Source organism: Condylura cristata, unplaced genomic scaffold (genome assembly GCF_000260355.1).
Source record: "Condylura cristata isolate star-nosed mole 26May11 unplaced genomic scaffold, ConCri1.0 scaffold00007, whole genome shotgun sequence".
Lineage (NCBI taxonomy): Eukaryota > Metazoa > Chordata > Mammalia > Eulipotyphla > Talpidae > Condylura > Condylura cristata.
The window spans coordinates 48,684,881-48,704,524 of NW_004567108.1; the positions used below are offsets into that span (position 1 = coordinate 48,684,881).

Sequence of the window (19,644 nt, forward strand, 5' to 3'; positions counted from 1 at the left end):
CTTGGGAGCTGTTGCCATAGTAAACAAGCAATAGTGGTGATAGCTATTTACTGAGCACCTATGTGTCAAGCACATAACTTGTGTATTTTGACTTGACCCTTGCAGTAATCCTGATAAGATCGCACATTATTCTGATTTTCCATATGAAAAACTGAAAGACCCACCCAAGGTCGCTGTCACCAGGATACAAATCCAGGCAATTTTGAATCAGAGGTAGACATAATCACCAAACAATGTCCATAAATAAATGTCTGCTAGTTAAATAAAATTAACAAAACTTTATTAAAGTTTGCCTTAAACATCCCTATAAAACGGCAGAGCCAGATTATATCCTCAGGCACTGTAGATTAGAAACAGGGGTCTGACAGGGAGCTATAGTACCATCCTCAAGCTTACCCAGGATTGCCTTAGCACTAGACACACAACAGGCTCACTTTTCTGTTTTTTTTTTTTTTAAGATCGATCATATTTTGGTCTGTTTTACTCTATCTGAATCCTCAACACTCTCCCCCCCCCCCCCAAATCTTAAGCTTCACACCCTGCTGGGGAATGGGGAGGAGGCGGGGAACACTAACGAAGTGAACCTAAAGGTTCATTTTCCACGCCAGGGGTAAGCAGGGGAAGAGAAAATTACAATGAAATAGGTTTTTATTTCAGTTATTTTATCATGGATCAGAGGTACAAACCTCAAAGAAAAACTAGTTTCTTGGCAGGTCACCAACTCTGGGGTTCACGGATCAATCGCACCCAAACGCATTTACTAACTTAAAAACAGATGCAGTGGTAAGTAAGGTTCGTTTACATAAGGGTAGGACCGAAACCTCCGCAGCCACAACGTAGGGTAATTTCTCGAGGAGCCTCGGCCACCGAGCCTTCACTTTCCCTGGCCCGCTCAACCGACGCCGGCGGTTCCTAGCCGCTCAGTCCTTCGCGGAAGGCCCGGACGGAAGGCCTCGGCGGCGCGATAAAAAAGGCAGCAGCCCCCGGACTTCAGTTGACGACCTGTTATTCCACAGAAAAATGGAACGTTCCGCTTCTCCCGTACGCAGAGGGGAGGTGGGGGAACCCTTCCATCACGTCTAAGAGTGGAGATTTGGGCGCAACCCCCGGAATCCCGGACGCCGGGAGCCGCCTTACGGGAATCGCAGACTCCTGCTGTCCTGCCCCCTCACCGTCTGGAGACCGCTGGGCCAATGGCTAGGCACGCCGGGTCTCGCGAGAACCAATTAGCGCGCAGGCTCAAAACCCGGGGGCGGGGCGCGGCGGATCGCCGCGGGGTGGGTGGGGGCGTGCATTTCTCTCTGGCGCGGGTGGAGGGCCGCGCGCCGAGCCTGCGGGAACGAGTCCGGAGTGAGCCAGATCCGGAGTGAGGCGCCTCGGGGCCTGCGAGTCGCGCTGAGCTGCGTGGGACAGCCGGGGCGTAGCTGAACCCCGGAGCGCGGCACCCGGCCCGGCCAGCTAGGGTGGAGGGGAACGAACGCTGCTGAGACGCGGAGCTTTGGGGCGCCGTGGCCTGAGGTGAGGAGGGACCGTGGCCGGGCGTTGGGCTGTGTTTGGTGAGGGCGAAGGCCTGGTCGGGGCCGACGGGCAGGCGGAACTGGATACTCAGGGAGGTGCTGGGGCGGGAGGGCACCGGTCTCCGGAGAGGGGCGCCCAGACAGCGGGCTTCCTAAACTTGGCTGTGCTAGCTTGGAAATCCCCACATTCCTTCTTCGCCTTGCTCCCATACTTCCGAATTTGATTTCCACAAGTCTGGGTTTCTTGACCCTAAAAATAAGCGCGCGCGCGCGCGCACACACACACACACACACACACACGCCCCAAAACCCACGCACACCCAAAACTCGCTTCTGGCCCTTTTTGGTTACTGACCCCCTTTATATCTCGCACTTGACTCTTAATTTTCAGAGATTAAGTTCCTTCCCCAAAGATCTCTCCATCCTTAAGTTGAAACACCCCCCCTGTGCTGAAAGTTCCCGGTGCTTACAACCATTGTTCCCTAACGCCTTCCTGGCGTCTCTATTTCCAGCCATTCCTGAGGCATCCCTTCGTATCCTAAAGGCAGCGCGTCCTTGTCTTTCCATTTTCATTCTATCCCTCACGCTAAAGGTTGTTCGCGGCAGCACGGTTCTGTTTATTTCAGTGGGAGGACATCATTTTATTCGTAACTACAGGTTGAACAATCCGGGAAACCCATCTCAGTTTAATTTATGCCGTGTTGGGAACTTCAGAAATTATACGCCTTTAAAATGTTTATTAGTATCCCAGGATGAATCTTCTAAAAGATTGGAGGGAGGGTTTGCTCCAGGCAGTGCTGTAAACAAACACTTTCCGCAGCACTGCCGGCTTCCACTTGGGACAGTTCTTAATTTGAAATTACTGATAACAGGTCATTGTATGTGCTGCTCCTTATGGACTTATTTTCTTGAATTCCTGTTAATTCCTTTTCGGAAGTATCTTTGAATTATAAACTAGTGTGTTACTTGTATAGAACCGACTTACTAAGTTGTGCTTTCCTAATATCTTTTGGGATACTTTTGAACGTTTGTTTTTAATAACAAATGGAAGAAATTGCGGGAAGGAGAAAGTGTCAAAAAAGAGGATAAATGTTATAGAAGAATTTTTTCATCTTAATTGGTAATATTGTACGTGTTTTATTTTCTCATAGGTAATTTGAGTATTATGCTGCCAATTAACTTAATACAGTTTCTTATATATAGTGGAAAACGTGTTCACCGCTTTCATTTTTATTTGTGATTTGTAGTGTGAAGTTTATTTAAGAAATTTCCCAAAGGAGTTAGCACATAAATTAGATGTTAGTGTGAATGTTCATTATGTTATCTGCGAAGTAGGTGGTAAAACATCCTCTGCAGAGAAAGAAATTGAGACTCGGTTCCTTGATTTGTAATTGCAAATGTTGTACTCTTGACCTTTTTGTTATGCTCACAAGATGATTTCTCATATAGGATCCACTACCACAATTTGGTCTCTAAGCTCCACTCCCGGGAGGGTTTTTCCTCCCATAAACTATTTTAGAGCGTCTCATTTTAATGGGCGTTAGAATTCCCTGGCTCTAATATATTTCGGCTTGGCTTTAGAGAAGCATAGAATGTTCTCAAGAGTCTTAACCATATATATTTTTTTTTAATTGCAAAGACAATGTAGGATAATCAGTTGAGATTTGTTTAAGTACTGTTGAGCTTTGTTTAAGTACTTAGTACTGGCTGTAGGAACTCACACAGATGCCCTGTATCAGATAATTACAGAAAGTTGGTTGACAAACATCTGTGAAAAAGTCAAGGGTGTAAAGCATTTTTAATTAACTGCAGTGATAAAAATGCTATTGACATTTAAATGTTTGAGCCATCATTTAAGGGTTGAATGATCAAAGGATTTACATGAGGTTAGCCTTAAAACCTGGGTAAAATTTGGGTAAGGGGAAAAGTAGAAAACCCATTCTAATTTGAATTCTTTTTAAAAAGGATAAGAAATAATCAAGGTATATTTGTTATAGTAACAAATACATGTAGGATGCTTATTTTGTGTCAGTCATCATTCTAGCACTTTGCCTGAATAGTCACCTAATTTTCATAATTGAGGTTTTTTGTTTTTGTTTTGTTTTTAATGGAAAGGGTATCTGCAGCACTGAGAGGTTCATTAACTTGCTCAGTGCCCCATGACTAATAAGTGGTAGGTCCAAAATTCATACCCAACTAGACTTAATCTAAACCCTTTTAACAGTGATATATATAGTATAACTGACAGTGACCAGAATAATAAGGCCATACTATATAGAATCCACTCTTTCCTGCTGTGTGCCTCAACTTATATTAGATTTTGAGGACATCAATATATATTTATACAATATTGTTATGAATGTTATTAGGGGACTGTACACATAAATATGTTTGCTTTTTGCAAGAACGGGGGGAAATTCCACAGATGTTTCATCTGAGTTACAAACAGAGGGTGACAGAATCTAGAGGCAGGGGCATAGCATGTGTGTGTTACAGAGTAGGGAGGGGGCACCCCAGAACCTCTAAACCTGCCTGCTCTAAATAGGTTCTGCCCTCCACATAATACACAAATTCTAAAATTAACAAAGTATGTTAGAAAAGTGAATCAGTTTGCTAGGGTTTGAGTGGCATGGTAAGGTCAAGTAAAATTAAGGCCTTAAATATTTGCTTTGTATTTGGGGAACTACTAAAATAATTTAAGCATGTGATTGGAGTAGAAAGCTGTTTGCTAGCCATTTCTGGAAGTATAGTGGTAAGATAATCTCAGGGAAGTCTGAGGAGAGGGTTTTTCTTACATACACTAGGTTTTAAATGTTGGAGAAGGTAAATTGGACAGGCACACTGAAGTGAAATTATTAGGTTCATAAATAGCTGAAATATTTTCTATTTTTCTTTAGAAAGTGTCAAAGAGAGTGACAAGTTTCAAGTACTGCTTTAGAGAAAAATTCATTCACCCATAATGTTCAGAATGATTTGTAGGCAGGAAGACACTGGAAGCAGGAAGGCAGTTATTAAATGTTGAAGTGATCAGTGCCTGTATTAGGTGGGTCTCGATGGAGGATGAAAAGGAAGGGACAGATGAAAAAAAAAGACTAGATAATTTATAACTGAGAAAAACTAGACTGTACTAGATAGGAAAAGGACAGCAGATAAAATCCATCGACTTAGGCAATTCAAGAGGATTAAAATCCAACGACTTAGGCAATTCAAGAGGATTAAGGGGCGGGGGAGATAAGTGTTGTGATTTTTTTTTTTTAGAGTGTGGGAATGTATGAGAACATGTGTATATATGTGTACCGTTTTTAAGGCTGTTAAATTTGGAGCAGAGGCAGGATATCTAAGACCATGCTATGTAACTGTATTTAAAAGAGAGGTTCAAGTCAGAATTCTTGAAATTATTTTGTTTGAATAATTTACATGATATGTCTTGAAAGAAGTTAGTATTTTAAAAGAATAATAGATGCTGAATACTTTGGGGGTGAGTTCATAATCAGGAAGTAAAACTAGCAGAGAATTCAGTAAAGTGGATAAAGGGTAAAAAAAATAAGTGACATTGTATGGTTACATGAAAACCAGGAGATAGAAATTCAAGAAACAAATGTCAACAATGTGAAAAGCTTCAGAAACCCTTGTGATTGTCATGATGGCTGTGGTGTTTCTTTTATTCTGTCTAGTATATCTGAGTGATATTTAATGAGAAATGAGTTAATTGATCATGGATAAGAGAGCTACATCTTTTGAAATGTGGCTATAATATAAATTATTGTATTAAAACGTCATGTGTAAATATTCAAAGCTTGAACTTCATTCCTTTAAGCATAAGAAATCTGTTGTCCTATACAAACCTTAATATTCTGGCCTTGAAGTTTTCATTTCCTTTCCTCAAACTAATCTGTTTCATCCTTTGCTAAGGTGAATCAGTTTCATTACTTTTAAATAGTGCTTTTCATATTGATTGCACAATCTGTTATTGTGGAATATTCTTTAAAATTCTCCTTCTCCCACCCCAGCACAAAAACTCATCAGAGCTGTGTTTCAAATATTGTGTGTGTAAGTGGTCAGCTGACATGTGCTGGGATTTTGCCATTGGTAATCTTCACCGGACAATTAGAATTAAAGATGTATAGTTCTCACGTTGGCCACTTTATGTCTAGAAAACCTTCAGTTATATGTCATGACTATGTCTATCTAGTATTCTTAGTGACATTTAAGGAGAAGTAAGTTAGCTAATAGATGATAAAAGAGCTACATTTGTTAAAAAATTAAGAGTTACGTCAGGATTGGCCTCTCCTGAGCTGGGACTGACTACACTGGGTGTTCTCTCTGCTTCTGTAGTGGTGTGTGTGTGTGTGTGTGTGTGTGTGTGTGTGTGTGTGTGTGTGTATTCTTCCTCTCTAAACTTTGAACTTACTAAGGGCAAGAGCTATTGGTTTTTATAAGTCTATAAGTCTAGTGTTTTATTTCTTAAACTGGTGAGAATATGGTCATCAGATAATTTGTGAACAACCTTCTGTACTTGAAGATCATAAGCATACTGTTTTTTCCCAATACTTTTACAATGTTGCTTTTGCATGTAGATCCTTAATCTGGAGTATATAGGGCTCTTATTTTTTGCCTGTGGAATCAATTGTCCCAGTACTTTTCATTGACTAGCCTTTATTTCCACCATGGTCTGAGATGTTTTTGTCTTTTGTCAGGTATTAAATTCTTACATATATTTGGCCAATTTTTGGATTTTTTCTTCGGTACTGTTGATTTGTCTACTCCTCAGCCATTGCCATGTTTTAATTAAATTTTATAGTACGTTTTAGTAGATGGTACGTTATTTTTGAAAATTGGCTTTTGGTAGTTTTATATTTTACGTAATTTTTTTAATTTGTAAAGTTTTACAATAGACTATCTTGCAATTTATTTTAAGTTACATTGCATCAATACATTAGTTTATGAAGAACTGATGTCTCAAGTTCTTGAGTAGTCCTGATTAAATTTTTTTCTAGATAAATTTTTGATCTCTTGAATAGAATTTTTTCTAATTTCACATTTTCTAATTGGTTATTATTGGTAATAAGAAAGCTATTATACTTTGGTGATCTTTCGTTACATTAAACCCTCAAAAGTTCTAATAGTTTCTAATTTCTCATTCATTTTCTTGATACATGATCATGTCATCTACAAGTTTTCTTTTTTATATTTTGTGTACTATATTTTAGTTGCGCTTTCCTAGAATATTGTAGGAAAAGTGATGACTCCAAATACCTTGTTTGAATCCTGACTTGAATAGGAACATTTCTAATTTCTAATTGTTAGATTTAAGTACATTGTTAACTATAGGTTTCTGGTAAAGTACTCTGGTAATAGCAAGAATTACACTAGTAATATTAGCTATTACATTTACTGAGTACTTATTATGAGCTAGATTGACTCTAAACACTTTACATGTGTTACATATGACTGAAGTCATCCAATATTTATCTTTCTCCTTCTGACTTATTTTGCTTATTACAATCCTGTCCAGTTCTATCTAGTTATTGAAAAATGGCAAGATTTCACCTTTTTACTTTAATAGCTAGTAGTATCCCTTTGTGTATGAGGGCTGCATTTTAATCCACTCATTGGGCAGCATAGGAGTACATAAATCCCTTTATTGTTTTGTTTTGTGTTTTACTCTTCAAGTAGATACCCAGGAGTGGAATTACAATATTGCACTTCAGTTATACTATTTGAGACACCTCCATACTGTTTTCTGTAGGTGGTTGGACAGTCTGTGTTTCTGCCAACATGTAAGAGGGTTCTTTTTCCTTTATATCTAATACTTGTTTCTGTCTGTTTTGGTATGGGTCATTCTCATGGGAGTAAGGTGATAGCTCATTGTGGTTTTGATTTACATTTTTTTGGATGATAAATGATACTAAACATTTTTTTTCTATGTGCCTACCTGCCACCTGTATGTTTTCTTTGGAGAAATAATCTGTTTAGCTATTTACCCTATTTTTTAAATTGGGTTATTTCTTTTTTGCTGAGTTATATGAGTTCTTTGGATATTAGCCTTTTGTCAAATGTATGATGTGTAAATATTTTCCCAGCTAGCAGGTGTCTTTGCTTTTTAATATTAGTGTATTTCCCTGTGCTAACGCTTTAGTTTGACATAGCTCCATTTGTTTATTTTTGCTTTTTGTTTCCTTGCTATTGAAATCACGCCCCCCGAAGCTGTGTCTCACAGTGTTTTCCTTTTCTATATTTATGATTTCAGATATTACACCCATGTCTTTGATCCATTTTGAATTCATTTTTATGTATGGTGTGAGATAGTGGTCTACCTTCATTCTTCATATGGCTATCAGATTTTTCATAAAAGAAACTTTCCTTTCTCTGTTGTATTTTATTGATTTCTTTGCTATAAATGTTCATTTGTTAGTGTGGGTTTATTTGTAGACTTTTAATTCATTATCATATTTTGATTACTATAGATTTGTAATACAGTATGAAGTCTAAGAGTGTGATACTTCCATTATTAATTTTATCTCAGAACTACTTTGGCTGTTTGCAGTCTTTGTGTTTTTGTAGTGTTTGCCCTATTTCTTTGAAGAATGCCACTGAAAGTTTGATAGGAATTTCATTTAATCTGTATATTGCTTTAGACAATATGGCTACTTTAGCACTCTTAATTCTTTCAACCCATGATCAAGGACTATCCTCCTCTTTGTGTGTTTCATTTAATAATGTCTTACAGTTTTCATTGTACCAGGTATTGTTTCGCCTTCTTGGTTAGGTTTATTCCTGGGTATTTAATTTGTTTTGATGCAATTGTATATGGGTGGGGTTCTTTTTTTAATCTATTCTAGCTCCTTGTGTTTTTCATGTATATTGATATTGTAGCTTTCACTTCACTGTACAGAGATTGTACTGATTGTACCTGATTCTGATAGTTTTAGTGGAATGTATTATGTCTTTTGCAAATAGTGATTTTTTTTTTATGGCTTGATTTCTTGTTTGGATTGCTTTCACATCTTTCTCTTGCATAATTGCTCTAGTTAGGACTTCCAACACTGTTGAAAAATAGCAGTGAATACAAACATCTACTATTGATCTTAAAGGAAGAGCCTTTTGTTTCTCACCATTTAGTACGATGCTAAGCTGTGAGCTTAGCATATATTGCCTTTATTATATTGAGCTGTATTTGTTCTATCCCCCTTTTTTTTTTGAGTTTTTAATGTAAGTGGATGCCTTGTCTGCATCTCTCAATAAGATCATAAGATTTTTAAAATCTTTCCCTTTGTTGATGTGGTAAATTTTGTGTATGCTGAGCCATCCTACATCCCTAGAATAAATTCCACTTAGTCATGCTGTATGCTTTTACAGTATTGTTCAACTGGGTTTGCTAAAGTTTTGTTGAGGATTTTACACCTGTGTTCATTAGAAATACTGGTCTTTAGTTTTGTATTTTTGTGATATCCTTTCCTGCTTTTGGCATCAGAGTGAGTGATTTTGACCTTATAAAATGTGTTTGGAAGCATTCCCTTTATTTTGGGGGGGGGGTAGAATTTGAAAAGGATAGATATTAGTTTGTCTTTAAAGGTTTGGTGGATCACAGTAGTGAAATGATATGGTACTGGGCTTTTTTTGTTTTGGGAAACTTCATTATTGTTTAAATTTCCCTGCTTGTCATTGGCCTGTTCAGGTTTTCTCTTTCCTTTGGATTCAGTTTACAAGATCGTTGCTTCTAAAATTTTGTTTCTCTTAGGTTATCTGATGTATTGGCATAGGTGTGCATTGTGGTCTTAAGAGCCTGTGTATTCTGAGATGTCTGTAACTTTCCATTCTGATTCTACCTAGTCGCATTTTCTCTCCTCCTTGAATGGAGGTTTGTCTGTTTTATCTTTCCAACAAACCAGCTTTTGGAAACAATACAACTCTTCAAAGTTTCAGAGGGTACCTTTAACAAGTCATCTGAATGCTGACCAGTATATGATGTAAAGAATCTACTGAAGTCCAGGAAAAGAACCTTTAAAGGGATAGTAGTAAAAAATATTTGGGGTTTACATGGAATCAGAAATGGTACCTTCCTTCTACTGCCAGGTTGGAAAACATCTTGATCGTGGGACATTGGCTAGAGTACACAGAAGGTTCTTCCTTAGTAGTAAGGAATAATTAGCTCTAGTAAAAACACTGTTTCAGTCACACCCAACATAACCTTAAAGGCAAGACCTGGAAGGTTCAGACTTTTCACAAGTAATTTATGTCCTGAAAAAAGTGTTTAGGAGTAAATAAATTCCAACTTCCATCAAAGTGCAATTCAAAATGTCTGATATCAGATCGCAAACCACCAGGCATGCAGTAAGCACAAACATACAGTGTATGATAAAGAGTGAAAATAACTAACCCAGAGTGGATGTAGATGTTACAGTTACCACAGACATTCAGACAAAAACTTTAAAATGATTAGAATAACTGTTCTGTGTATTTAAGTAGAGACATGAAAGGACCCAAATTGTCTAAACATAAAAAATACAATGTGTGAGGTAACAGATACACTAGTTAGAATCAATGACAGATTAGACATTGCAGAGGAAAAGATTGGTAAGACATAGCAGTAGACAATATCTTTAATAAAAAATAGAGGAAAAATGAATTGAGCATCAGTAAACTGAGACTATTTAAAGTGTCCTTATTAGAGTCCTCCGTACTATAAGGAATGAATTAGTGAAATAGCAATCAAAAGCATCATGCCAAATGAAGTCACAGAGCAGGCTATATGTGCTATATAGTTCTATTCATAAGACATTTGAGAAATGACAAAATAAGGCTAACAGAAACCAAATCAGGGTTTGGCTTGGGCTGAGGTATGGAAGAGAGGAAATAAATGTTAGGGCGCACAAAGGAATTTTGGGTGAGGAATATTAATAATTTATGACCTGATTGCCATAATGATGACAAGATGGTTCACATTTGTCACAGTTCATTGAATTGTGCCAATTGTGAATGTTTTGAGATTTAACCCTAATTGCATGCAAGGAGATTAGCCTGGCAATTTCATGGAAATTTACTTGTGGGACCAGTTTAACTTTCAGACATTCAGGTGTAATAACAAGATTATAATCAGATACTCTCAGCTGTGTTCTGGGTTTTCGGGTCTGTCGCTTCCACTACTTATGCTAAAACTTAACCAGATACTGAGCTAACCTTAAAATGATTTTTTAATCTTTGGTAGTTGAGTAAGTAACCTTAACCAGTACTAATGGAAGACAAAAAGTACCCTGTTAGATACTCAATTGAACTGTTTTAGTCAAGTTCAACAGAATGACCCTTTCACGTTTTCCATTATCATGTTCATCAAGGAAGTTTGGCTTAGAAGCAGAGAAGCCAAAAATGTTTACAAGTATGTACTGAAATAAGACTAGGATACTTGAATACACTTGTACAGGTTTTTTGGGGATGATTTTATACTAAAGCTCAGAAGCTAAAGAAAGCAGGATTCTTTCAGAAAACCTGAAAGTTTACAATCAGGCATGGGCTTTTAAAAGTCTACATACAATACATTTTGTTAGAGCCAGCTTTCTAAATAATGCTCTCTTCTTTTTACAGTAAGACCCAATGGAAAAGCATGACATTTGGAAACAGAAGACTTAGTTTCAAATCTTTGTTCCTTTACTTACTAATAAATTTGTGATTTAGGTAAGTAATTTACCCTGTCCAAGTTTTTGTTTCTTTAGTAAAGTTCTAGTAATTAATGTTGTCCTTCGAAGCTCATAGAGTATATAACACCAGAGATGAATGCTGAGATAAACTAGACTTTAGGTGATTATGGTTTGTTAACTTAGGTTGCATCCTTTGTAAGAGTTCTGGTGAGTGGTATTGCATGTGTGAGAGCAGAAGAACATGTGAGAAATCTTGAACCTTTCTTTCAATCTCATTGTAAATCATTTAAAAAGACTTAAAAGCATAGATTTGTAATCCCTTCCTTACCCATCTACTTCTAGGATTGTCGGAGAATCGAAATAATTTAGGTGAAAGTGCTTTATGTAATGAAAGCACTTTTAAGTAAAATGTCTACAATTGTTAGTTATTATGAAATTTATAATCAGTACTAGTGGAATAGAGCAGAGTTGTATAATTTTTTAATAATGGCTAAAGTAGGCATGATCAAACTTGTAAATTTATTCAGAGTAATGCTGTATTGTATGTGACATGTACCATATTGAAATTTCCCCATCTTAATTCCTGCTCAACTTTTATTGAACAAGCATTATTTTGCATTCTATTTGTCAATTGTAGTATATATCTATTGTTTCACAATTATAAGAGTAACAGTAATAAACTTTCTACTGACATTCTTCTTAACATGCAATGTAAATGAAATGTCTTAATCATGCTTTTTCATGCTATATACTGCTACACTTGTTTCAAATATGAAAGAAACCAAAAATTCATAATCTGTAGATAATAAAAATCATTTATAAATGGTAAGATTATTAAATATTAATTATAACTCCACTGCTTTTTCTCCCATTTGAAAAATCTATGGGAATAAAAGTGAATGAGAATGATAAGCTTTCACATTTTTTAAATGAAAATCATTAACTTTGTTACCATATTGTTAATACTACTTAATTGTGATGCATCTTTAGACAGAGTACTTTTCAACACACTAATGTGTTGAACTGTAATAGTGCTATTGTAGAACCACTCACTTCTTAGAATAACTCCTTCCTGTATTTGTGGTTAATAATTATGTTTTTCCTTCATTGATGCTTTCCAGGCAATATGCAGATTTCAGGCAAAGTCAGTATATGTAATATGCAGTTCTAATACATGCATAATAAATTCTGCCAGAGATAAAAGGATAATGCTAATAAGAGAATTTCAGATTGGTTATTGTTAGCAGAGTGAAAGGAGGGGTAAAATGTCAATTCTGTCCATTTTAAAGCAAAATAAATCCCAAAATGAAGTTGATGGTATTTTATATAATTCATATGGTTCTTCTGTGTCTCCATTGCTTAGATTTAGACTGCGAAGTCAAAAGCCTTAGTAGATACTCCCTTGTCACATCTCACTGACTGCCGCACCCACACGGCAGGGATACGAGTCTGTAGGGGGGACGTTGAGGTTGAAGAGTCAGCACACATAGATGGTTGCAGCAAACATTCTCTCTCTCATTATCCTTTCCAGCCTCCCTTTTATACCCTTAATCTCAGGATGTTGGCCGGGGGGCAGGAGGAAATCTCCCTCACATGTGCCACTGCGATCAGGGTGGATATTAATCAGTTAAGCCACTCACACAAGTGGCAAGATGTCGTCTTCCTATTATGATCTTGTGCTTAAGCTCCGGGGGTGGTTGGGGAGGCTCATCCCGGCTGGGACCCAACAACTGACAAGTCTTTAAAAGTTAGGAAAATTTTTTTTTTTATTAAAGAGTTATTTGTGTACGCTTACAGAACTGGGGTAGAGACCAGAGGTGTTGGTGGGTGAGAGGAATCACCAGAGACAGAATGGAGAGCAGAACAGGCATATCCACTGAAATACACTGCTGAGGGGAGCAGCAGGTGGGTTAGGAGAGGTCTGCCACGCCATGTGGGTCAGCTGCCCGACAGGGGATCGAATTCTTGATGTAGTGGCTTTGGAGAGCTTCATAATGCAGTGCTTTTAATCCATTGCCCCACCAGGGAGAGCCCCTGAAATACTACTTTCTTTCTTAAAATATGAATCCTACCTTCGTCTTGTTTCCTTTTGTGTTTTATGACACTGCTCACATTGCTTTGAAGTAATTATAAATAACTTTGGGCCCTCCCTGGTGGCACAGCAGCTTAAAGCACAGCACTAAGAAGCTAAAGCCACTTCAGCATGAGTTTGATCCCCTGCCTGCCCCAGAGGTGATCTACCTGCTGCTCCCCTCAGCAGTGTACTTCGTCAGTCAGCCTGTTCTACTCCCCACTCTGGCCTGTATCCCAGTTCTGTATGCATGAATAAATAAATCTTAAAAAAAAAAAAAAAGTGCTTGGGTAGATGGTCAGAATTATATGATCTTGTACTATTTTAAATTCATACTGAGATAATTAATTTTGTTTTTTGGATTTGTGGATTTTTCTGATATAACTATTTAAAGTGGTGAAGTAAAGAATAAAACAGGTGGAGAAAAATGGTTACTGCAATCTAGTTTTTTACACTTTACCTGGCAGTACTACTTGTTGAAGGCATTGATTGACTTCAGGGTTGTTACACAGAGCTAGAATACTGATCACACAGGGCATGAGGACCAGCAATCCCAATGAAGTCACTTTGTTGCATCCATAACTTGGGTGCAGTATTCTTGAGACAAACAGGCAATCTAGGCTGAAGAGGAAGGTCGTGATGACTGCACAGAAAGGACTTAATTCAGATAATATGCTCACTCTAAAATCAGTTTCAGACACCTAATTTAGTTCATCACCAACAAGTGATTAGTGGACTGTATCTGTGAAAATCACAGGACAGCAGTGCTGGCATCTGGTTCTGGCTGTACAAGGGTATAAATCCATAGTTGCCAAACTCGAATTTATTACAGGCCCTTTGAGCTTTTGCACTATCACTCAAAATGTAGTTTCTCCCCCTTTCTCCCAAAAAACAGTTCATTGTCAAATAATTTTGTTACACTGTAACTGTAACATGGTTAGGGAGTGTGTTCCAAGTGTACTGCTATGAAGCTCTCAACCATAAAGTAACAGTTTTACATGGGAGAAAAAATGTATACTTCTAGTATTTTTTAATTTAAACTGTATTTTTTACTAAATACTAAAGTTATATGGTACAGTATTGGAGGCTGCAAAGAGTGAATAGTAGAAAGTCTCCCTGTAGAGATAGTATACACTAGTTTACACATCATATAAAATGTTTTATATTTTTTGTTGTTTTTCCCCCCACTAATACCCTTTAGTGGTCTATATCTTAACCAAGAGTATTTTAGATGTTTATATACTTAGAATTTCCTCATTTTTTTTTATGGCTATGTGTATAATATATATGTGCCATAGTCTAGTCTCTTCACACACAAACATGTAGTTGCTTCAACCTTTCACTACTAACAATTGTATAGTGAAAAATTCTCATGTAGTTTAGTCATGTCTATAGGATAAAATACTAAGTGTATTTTATCACTTAGTATTCAAACATATGTGTTTAAATTTTTATCAGTATTGCAAAATTGACCATACACTTTGGATAGACTTTTAATTTCATTTTTGACTGAGGTCTCATTTACAAATATTAAAATTAAGCTTTTAAAAAATATCTATGCAGGGCCCTCCCTGGTGGCGCAGCAGGTTAAAGCACAGCACTGAGAAGCTTAAGCCACTTCTGCATGAGTTCAATCCCCGCCGGCCCCGGAGATCCACATGGCGCAGCAGACCTCTCCTGACCTGCCCGCTGCTCCCCTCAGCAGTGTACTTCGTTGATCTGCCTGTTCTGCTTCTGCTCTGTCTCTGGTGAAGTCTCTCACCCTCCACATCTATGGCCTATGCCCCAGTTCTGTATGAATAAATAAATAAATCTTAAAAAAAAAAATTTATGCATACAAGAAGTGGGGTATAGGACAGAGGTGCAGTGGGTGAGAGGATTCACCAGAAACAGAGTGGGGAGCAGAGCAAGCAGATATACTGAAATATACTACTGAGAGGAGCAGTGGGTGACACTGGAGGTGTCTGCTGTGCCATGTGGTTTGTTAGCTCTCTGGCTGGCTAGTGATTGAACTCTTGCTGTAGTGGCTGGCGATAGCTTGACAGCACAGTCTTTAACTCCTGCGCCACCAGGGAGGCTCTGCTTATGGATTTTTGACTGATTCTACTTTTCAACTTTAATGAGTAAAATATCAGAGCCTTCTTCTTATACCTGTCTTTGGTGGAGTTAAGCATGTATTTCTTTTATCTGTACACCTTGTCTCTCAGTAGTTTGTTTTTCATTGAGTTCTAATTTATGAACAATAAAAATTCATCAATTTTTAATGTAAAATTTGTTAGGACACAATTCCTCACAGCTGTTGCACATTTCTGCATATATTAGCAACCTGCCTACCTTTTATTCTAGACTATCTTTTCTAAGTTGAAAGGTAGAAGTGGTATCTATAGAGCAAAGGTTGGTTTGTGTACGACTTTGTTCAGTTTTCTTTCTAAAACAGAGGGCAAGCATGCTTACTACCATTTAGTAAGATGTGCATTTCCTAAGTTCAGTCTTTTCTACTGTAACAACAATCCACTGCATGTGCAAATATTACCTGAGTCTTCCCAGTGATCCCACTCTGGGATTTGGAGCTAGGCAACGGTGAAAGAAAATGCTGATATTCTGATTACTGCTGTTAATCTGAGTAGTAGTTTTTGTCTCTGACTCAGGAGTCTCATGCCTAATGTTAGTTTCCATAAAATTGCCAGGCTAACCTTTTTGCTTAAAAATGGGTTAAGGGCCCTCCCTGGTGCACGCACTATTAAGCTGTCTGCAGCCACTGCAGCATGAGTTCGTTCCCCAGCCAGTGAGGTGACCCACATGGTGCAGCAGACCTTTCCTCTCTTGCCTGCTGCTCCCCTTCAGCAAAAAGAAAACAGGGTTAAATCTCAGAGCATTTACAATTGACGTGGTTCAGTGAATTTTGACAAATGTGTAGAGTCTTAATCATCATTGGCAGTTGGGACATATAATATTTCTGTCCCTCCCACAAAATTCCTTTGTGCCCCCATAACTATTACCGTCCTATACGTCAATCATAGCTAAATCCCTGGTCTGGTTTCTCTTAGCCTTGTTTTGCCATTTCTGGAATGTCTTAAAAATAGAACTAAACAGCCTGACGACTTTGGCATGACGCTTTCATTGCTATTTCACTAGTTCATTCCTTATATCACTGAATAGTGTTTCATTGGATGGATAAACCATTGTTTGGTTATTTGTTTATCCTTTTATTGTGTGATGGACATTTGGTTTGCTTCCAGTTTAGGACTATTATGAATGAAGCTATTAAAGTTATGAATATAAGTCTCCTTGTGAACATATATTTTTATTTCTCTTGGTTCATGCTTAGGAGTGGTAATGTTGAGTCTGCTGATATGCTTTGACTTATTAATGAACTAACAAATTGTTTTCCAGGGTGTCTGTATTATCATACATTCCTATCTGGGTAATTTTAACTTGTCATTCTCATTGTTAAGTATGGTTTTGAAAGTATTTGTTCATGTTTGAATTTCTTATTTTTCCTTTTCTATAAATTTACTATTCAACTGAGCTTGCCAATTTTTCTACTAGATGTTAGTGTTTAGTAATTTGTAGGCATTTTTCATATATTAGGAAATGTTTGTGGTCATGCTATGAATTACAAAGTTTTCCCCCATTTTTTCAAGTATCTTTTGAGGTTGTGTATGATGAGTTTTGCCAGTTTTAGAATGCAAGACGTAATATAATAGAATTGCTCCCTTAATTAAACTTAAAGTATGTTACATTTCATAGCAATATTCTATGTAAACTTGTTTTCTGCATTTTCATAAAAAATTTACACTTAAGGAAGACAACTTTACAATGGAAATGAAAGAGTTTTATAAATTGTTTAAACTTATACATAGAATAGAAAAACTTGAAGTAACATTACTTATCTTTTACAGAAATATCTGTACAAGATGTTGACGTTACAGACTTGGATAGTACCTGCCTTGTTTTTTGCTCTCACCTCTGAATGTATAGGTAAGGCTCATGAAATATCTTTCTTCCCACTCCTACAGATTAGGTGTTGTTGTTTTTTGTTTTGTTTTGTTTTTAATATAATTAGCTTATGCCTATTATATAATTCAACTTACATATTTCGTTTTTCCATGATCATTATTGAAAGAATTATGGTCTCTTAAAAAGGATATTAGGAGGTCAAAAAATATTCTAGATAAATTATAATTTGTATAATTTGAGTTGAAACAGTAATTCTAAATGCTGTTTAATTATACCAACAATAACTAAGGTAGGAAAAGAAAATTGTCTTTTTATTTTTTAAGATTTAATTATTCATACAGAACTGGGGTGCAGGAGTGGTAAGAGGCTTCACCAGAGACAGAGAGGGAAGCAGAACAGGCAGATTTACTGAAATATACTGCTAAAGGGAGCAGTAGGTGAGACGAGAGATCTGTTGTGCCATATGTGGGTTAGCTCCCTGGCTTGATTGAACTCAGGCTGTAGTGGTGATAGGGCTAAGCTCCTAGGTCACCAGGAAGGCACAACTCAGTATTTTACTTATTACTGGCCAAAGATATCCACTGAGCAGCTTTATGGTTGTGAAACCAGAATAAAGGGCACTATTCACATTGGTAAATCTCCTGTTGCCTCTCTGAGAACTGGTTCTTAGTAGCTTACAATGAGGTTAAGTATAGAAGCCAAGTAAGCAGAAAGTTTTAGCAGTTGATCATAGCCATGACATCTAAGCACATACTCAGTAAACTTATCTCATAGAAACACAATATAGCATAAAAATGTAAGTCTGACATATTGGAAGGAAGAAAAACTAAGTCCTCTCCAAGTCTAGGAGTGCAGCTTCTTTTTGAATACTTAAAAGCGACAGAAAGCTTTTTTAAAATCTTTCTTTAGAAAGTCTTACCTCAAATTTAAACCTAAATTTTTCTGCTTATAGTTTTCCTGTTAATCCTTGTTGTGGAATAGGCCCACTGCTCATTTCTTCAAGTATTGAAAGACAGCTTTCATGTGTCTCCTCCAGTCCTCTCTTCTCCAACCTGTACTTACCCATTGTTTTATTCATTCTCTATAGGACTTGATTTCCAGCACCATCTGGATTACCCGTTGGATAGTAGTTGTACATATCACATTTAAATATAATACCATCCTACTTCTCCTACTTAACAGATACAGGATTTTGGCTTGTCATTTAATCTCTGATTCAAATTCCTAATCTATAAATTGAAGACAATAATAGTTCTTACTTCCTAGGGTTATTTTGAGAATTAAATGAGCTAACATACAGAAAGCATTTTGACAGTTCCTGGCCCAAAGTAAATATTAGAAAAAGAATAGTAAGTATGTATTATTAAGATTTGAGTAAAATACACTTAAGAAAAAAATATACTAGAAGTAGACATGGTCTGAGTATAAAACACTTTTTACCAGAAGAATTTAGTCTACTTTTATATCTTCTCTTTATTGTTCTTTTCAGGTGAACTTCTAAATCCATGTGGTCATATCACCCCTGAGTCTCCAGTTGTGCAACTTGGTTCAAATTTCACTGCAGTTTGTGTGCTAAAGGAATCATGTATGGATTATTATCATGTAAATGCAAGTTACATTTTCTGGAAAACAAACCACGTTACTGTTCCTAGTGAACAATATACTATCATAAACAGAACAGCATCTAGTGTCACATTTACAGATATATCTGCATTAACTACCCAGCTCACTTGCAACATGCGTACATTTGGACAGATTGATCAGAATGTTTATGGAATCAGAATAATTTCAGGCTGTAAGTTTTGTTTTGTATTATTGAAAACTTTGTCATGATTATCAAGTCATTTGTAATGTCTGTTGGCTCTTAATGAAATGCAGTAACTGTTCAGCACTGAAAAGTTTTTTTTTACTTCAGTTAAGTTAGACATAGAATTAACATTTGCATAACTGTAGAAAGCCTAGAGACTAACTCATTTTAATGACTTTGGAAAATCAGCATCTGTCAGCTTTCTAGAACAGCACTTAAATATGAGACCTAAAAAAGTATTGTTAATATGAATCAGTATATCTGAATTGCTAAGAACATGAACATGTAAAGGGCTGCCCAAAGAAGTTGAATAAATGCTTGAGAAATTACCCTTTATGTCGAAGTAGATAAGTAAACATACTATGATCCTATAGTGGGCTATCACATTTATGAATCACTCAAAACAATGATTTTAGCATTTGCTTTTTCCAAAAGTTTGCATAGGCAATGGGAAGAAACAAAAATCAGGCATTTTTGCTTCTGTTGCTTATTAACATGCAAATTTTACTTTTTCAAATGTGCATAATAATCGATATTCTTGGGTTGTCAGAGAAAGTCATGATGCATGTGTTCTGTGTTTATCAAAAGTCATTTAAAAAACAAAGATGAATCAATTCTATATTTCCCATTTTGTTCGATAACCTTTTGCCATCT

The 19,644-nt window shown here is 36.9% G+C and overlaps 1 protein-coding gene across 1 annotated transcript in view; it reads left to right on the top strand.

The window, feature by feature from the left end:
* Positions 1-1,322: 1,322 nt before the first annotated feature.
* The window catches only part of IL6ST (interleukin 6 signal transducer), a 43,792-nt gene continuing 25,470 nt past the window's right edge, over positions 1,323-19,644 (top strand). Inside the window, exons 1-4 of the mRNA XM_004678311.2 lie at positions 1,323-1,518; positions 11,100-11,189; positions 17,126-17,204; positions 18,673-18,978. Coding sequence (XP_004678368.1) covers positions 17,141-17,204; positions 18,673-18,978 — 370 coding nt within the window. The 5' untranslated portion in view covers positions 1,323-1,518; positions 11,100-11,189; positions 17,126-17,140. The remainder of the gene's footprint in view (positions 1,519-11,099; positions 11,190-17,125; positions 17,205-18,672; positions 18,979-19,644) is intronic.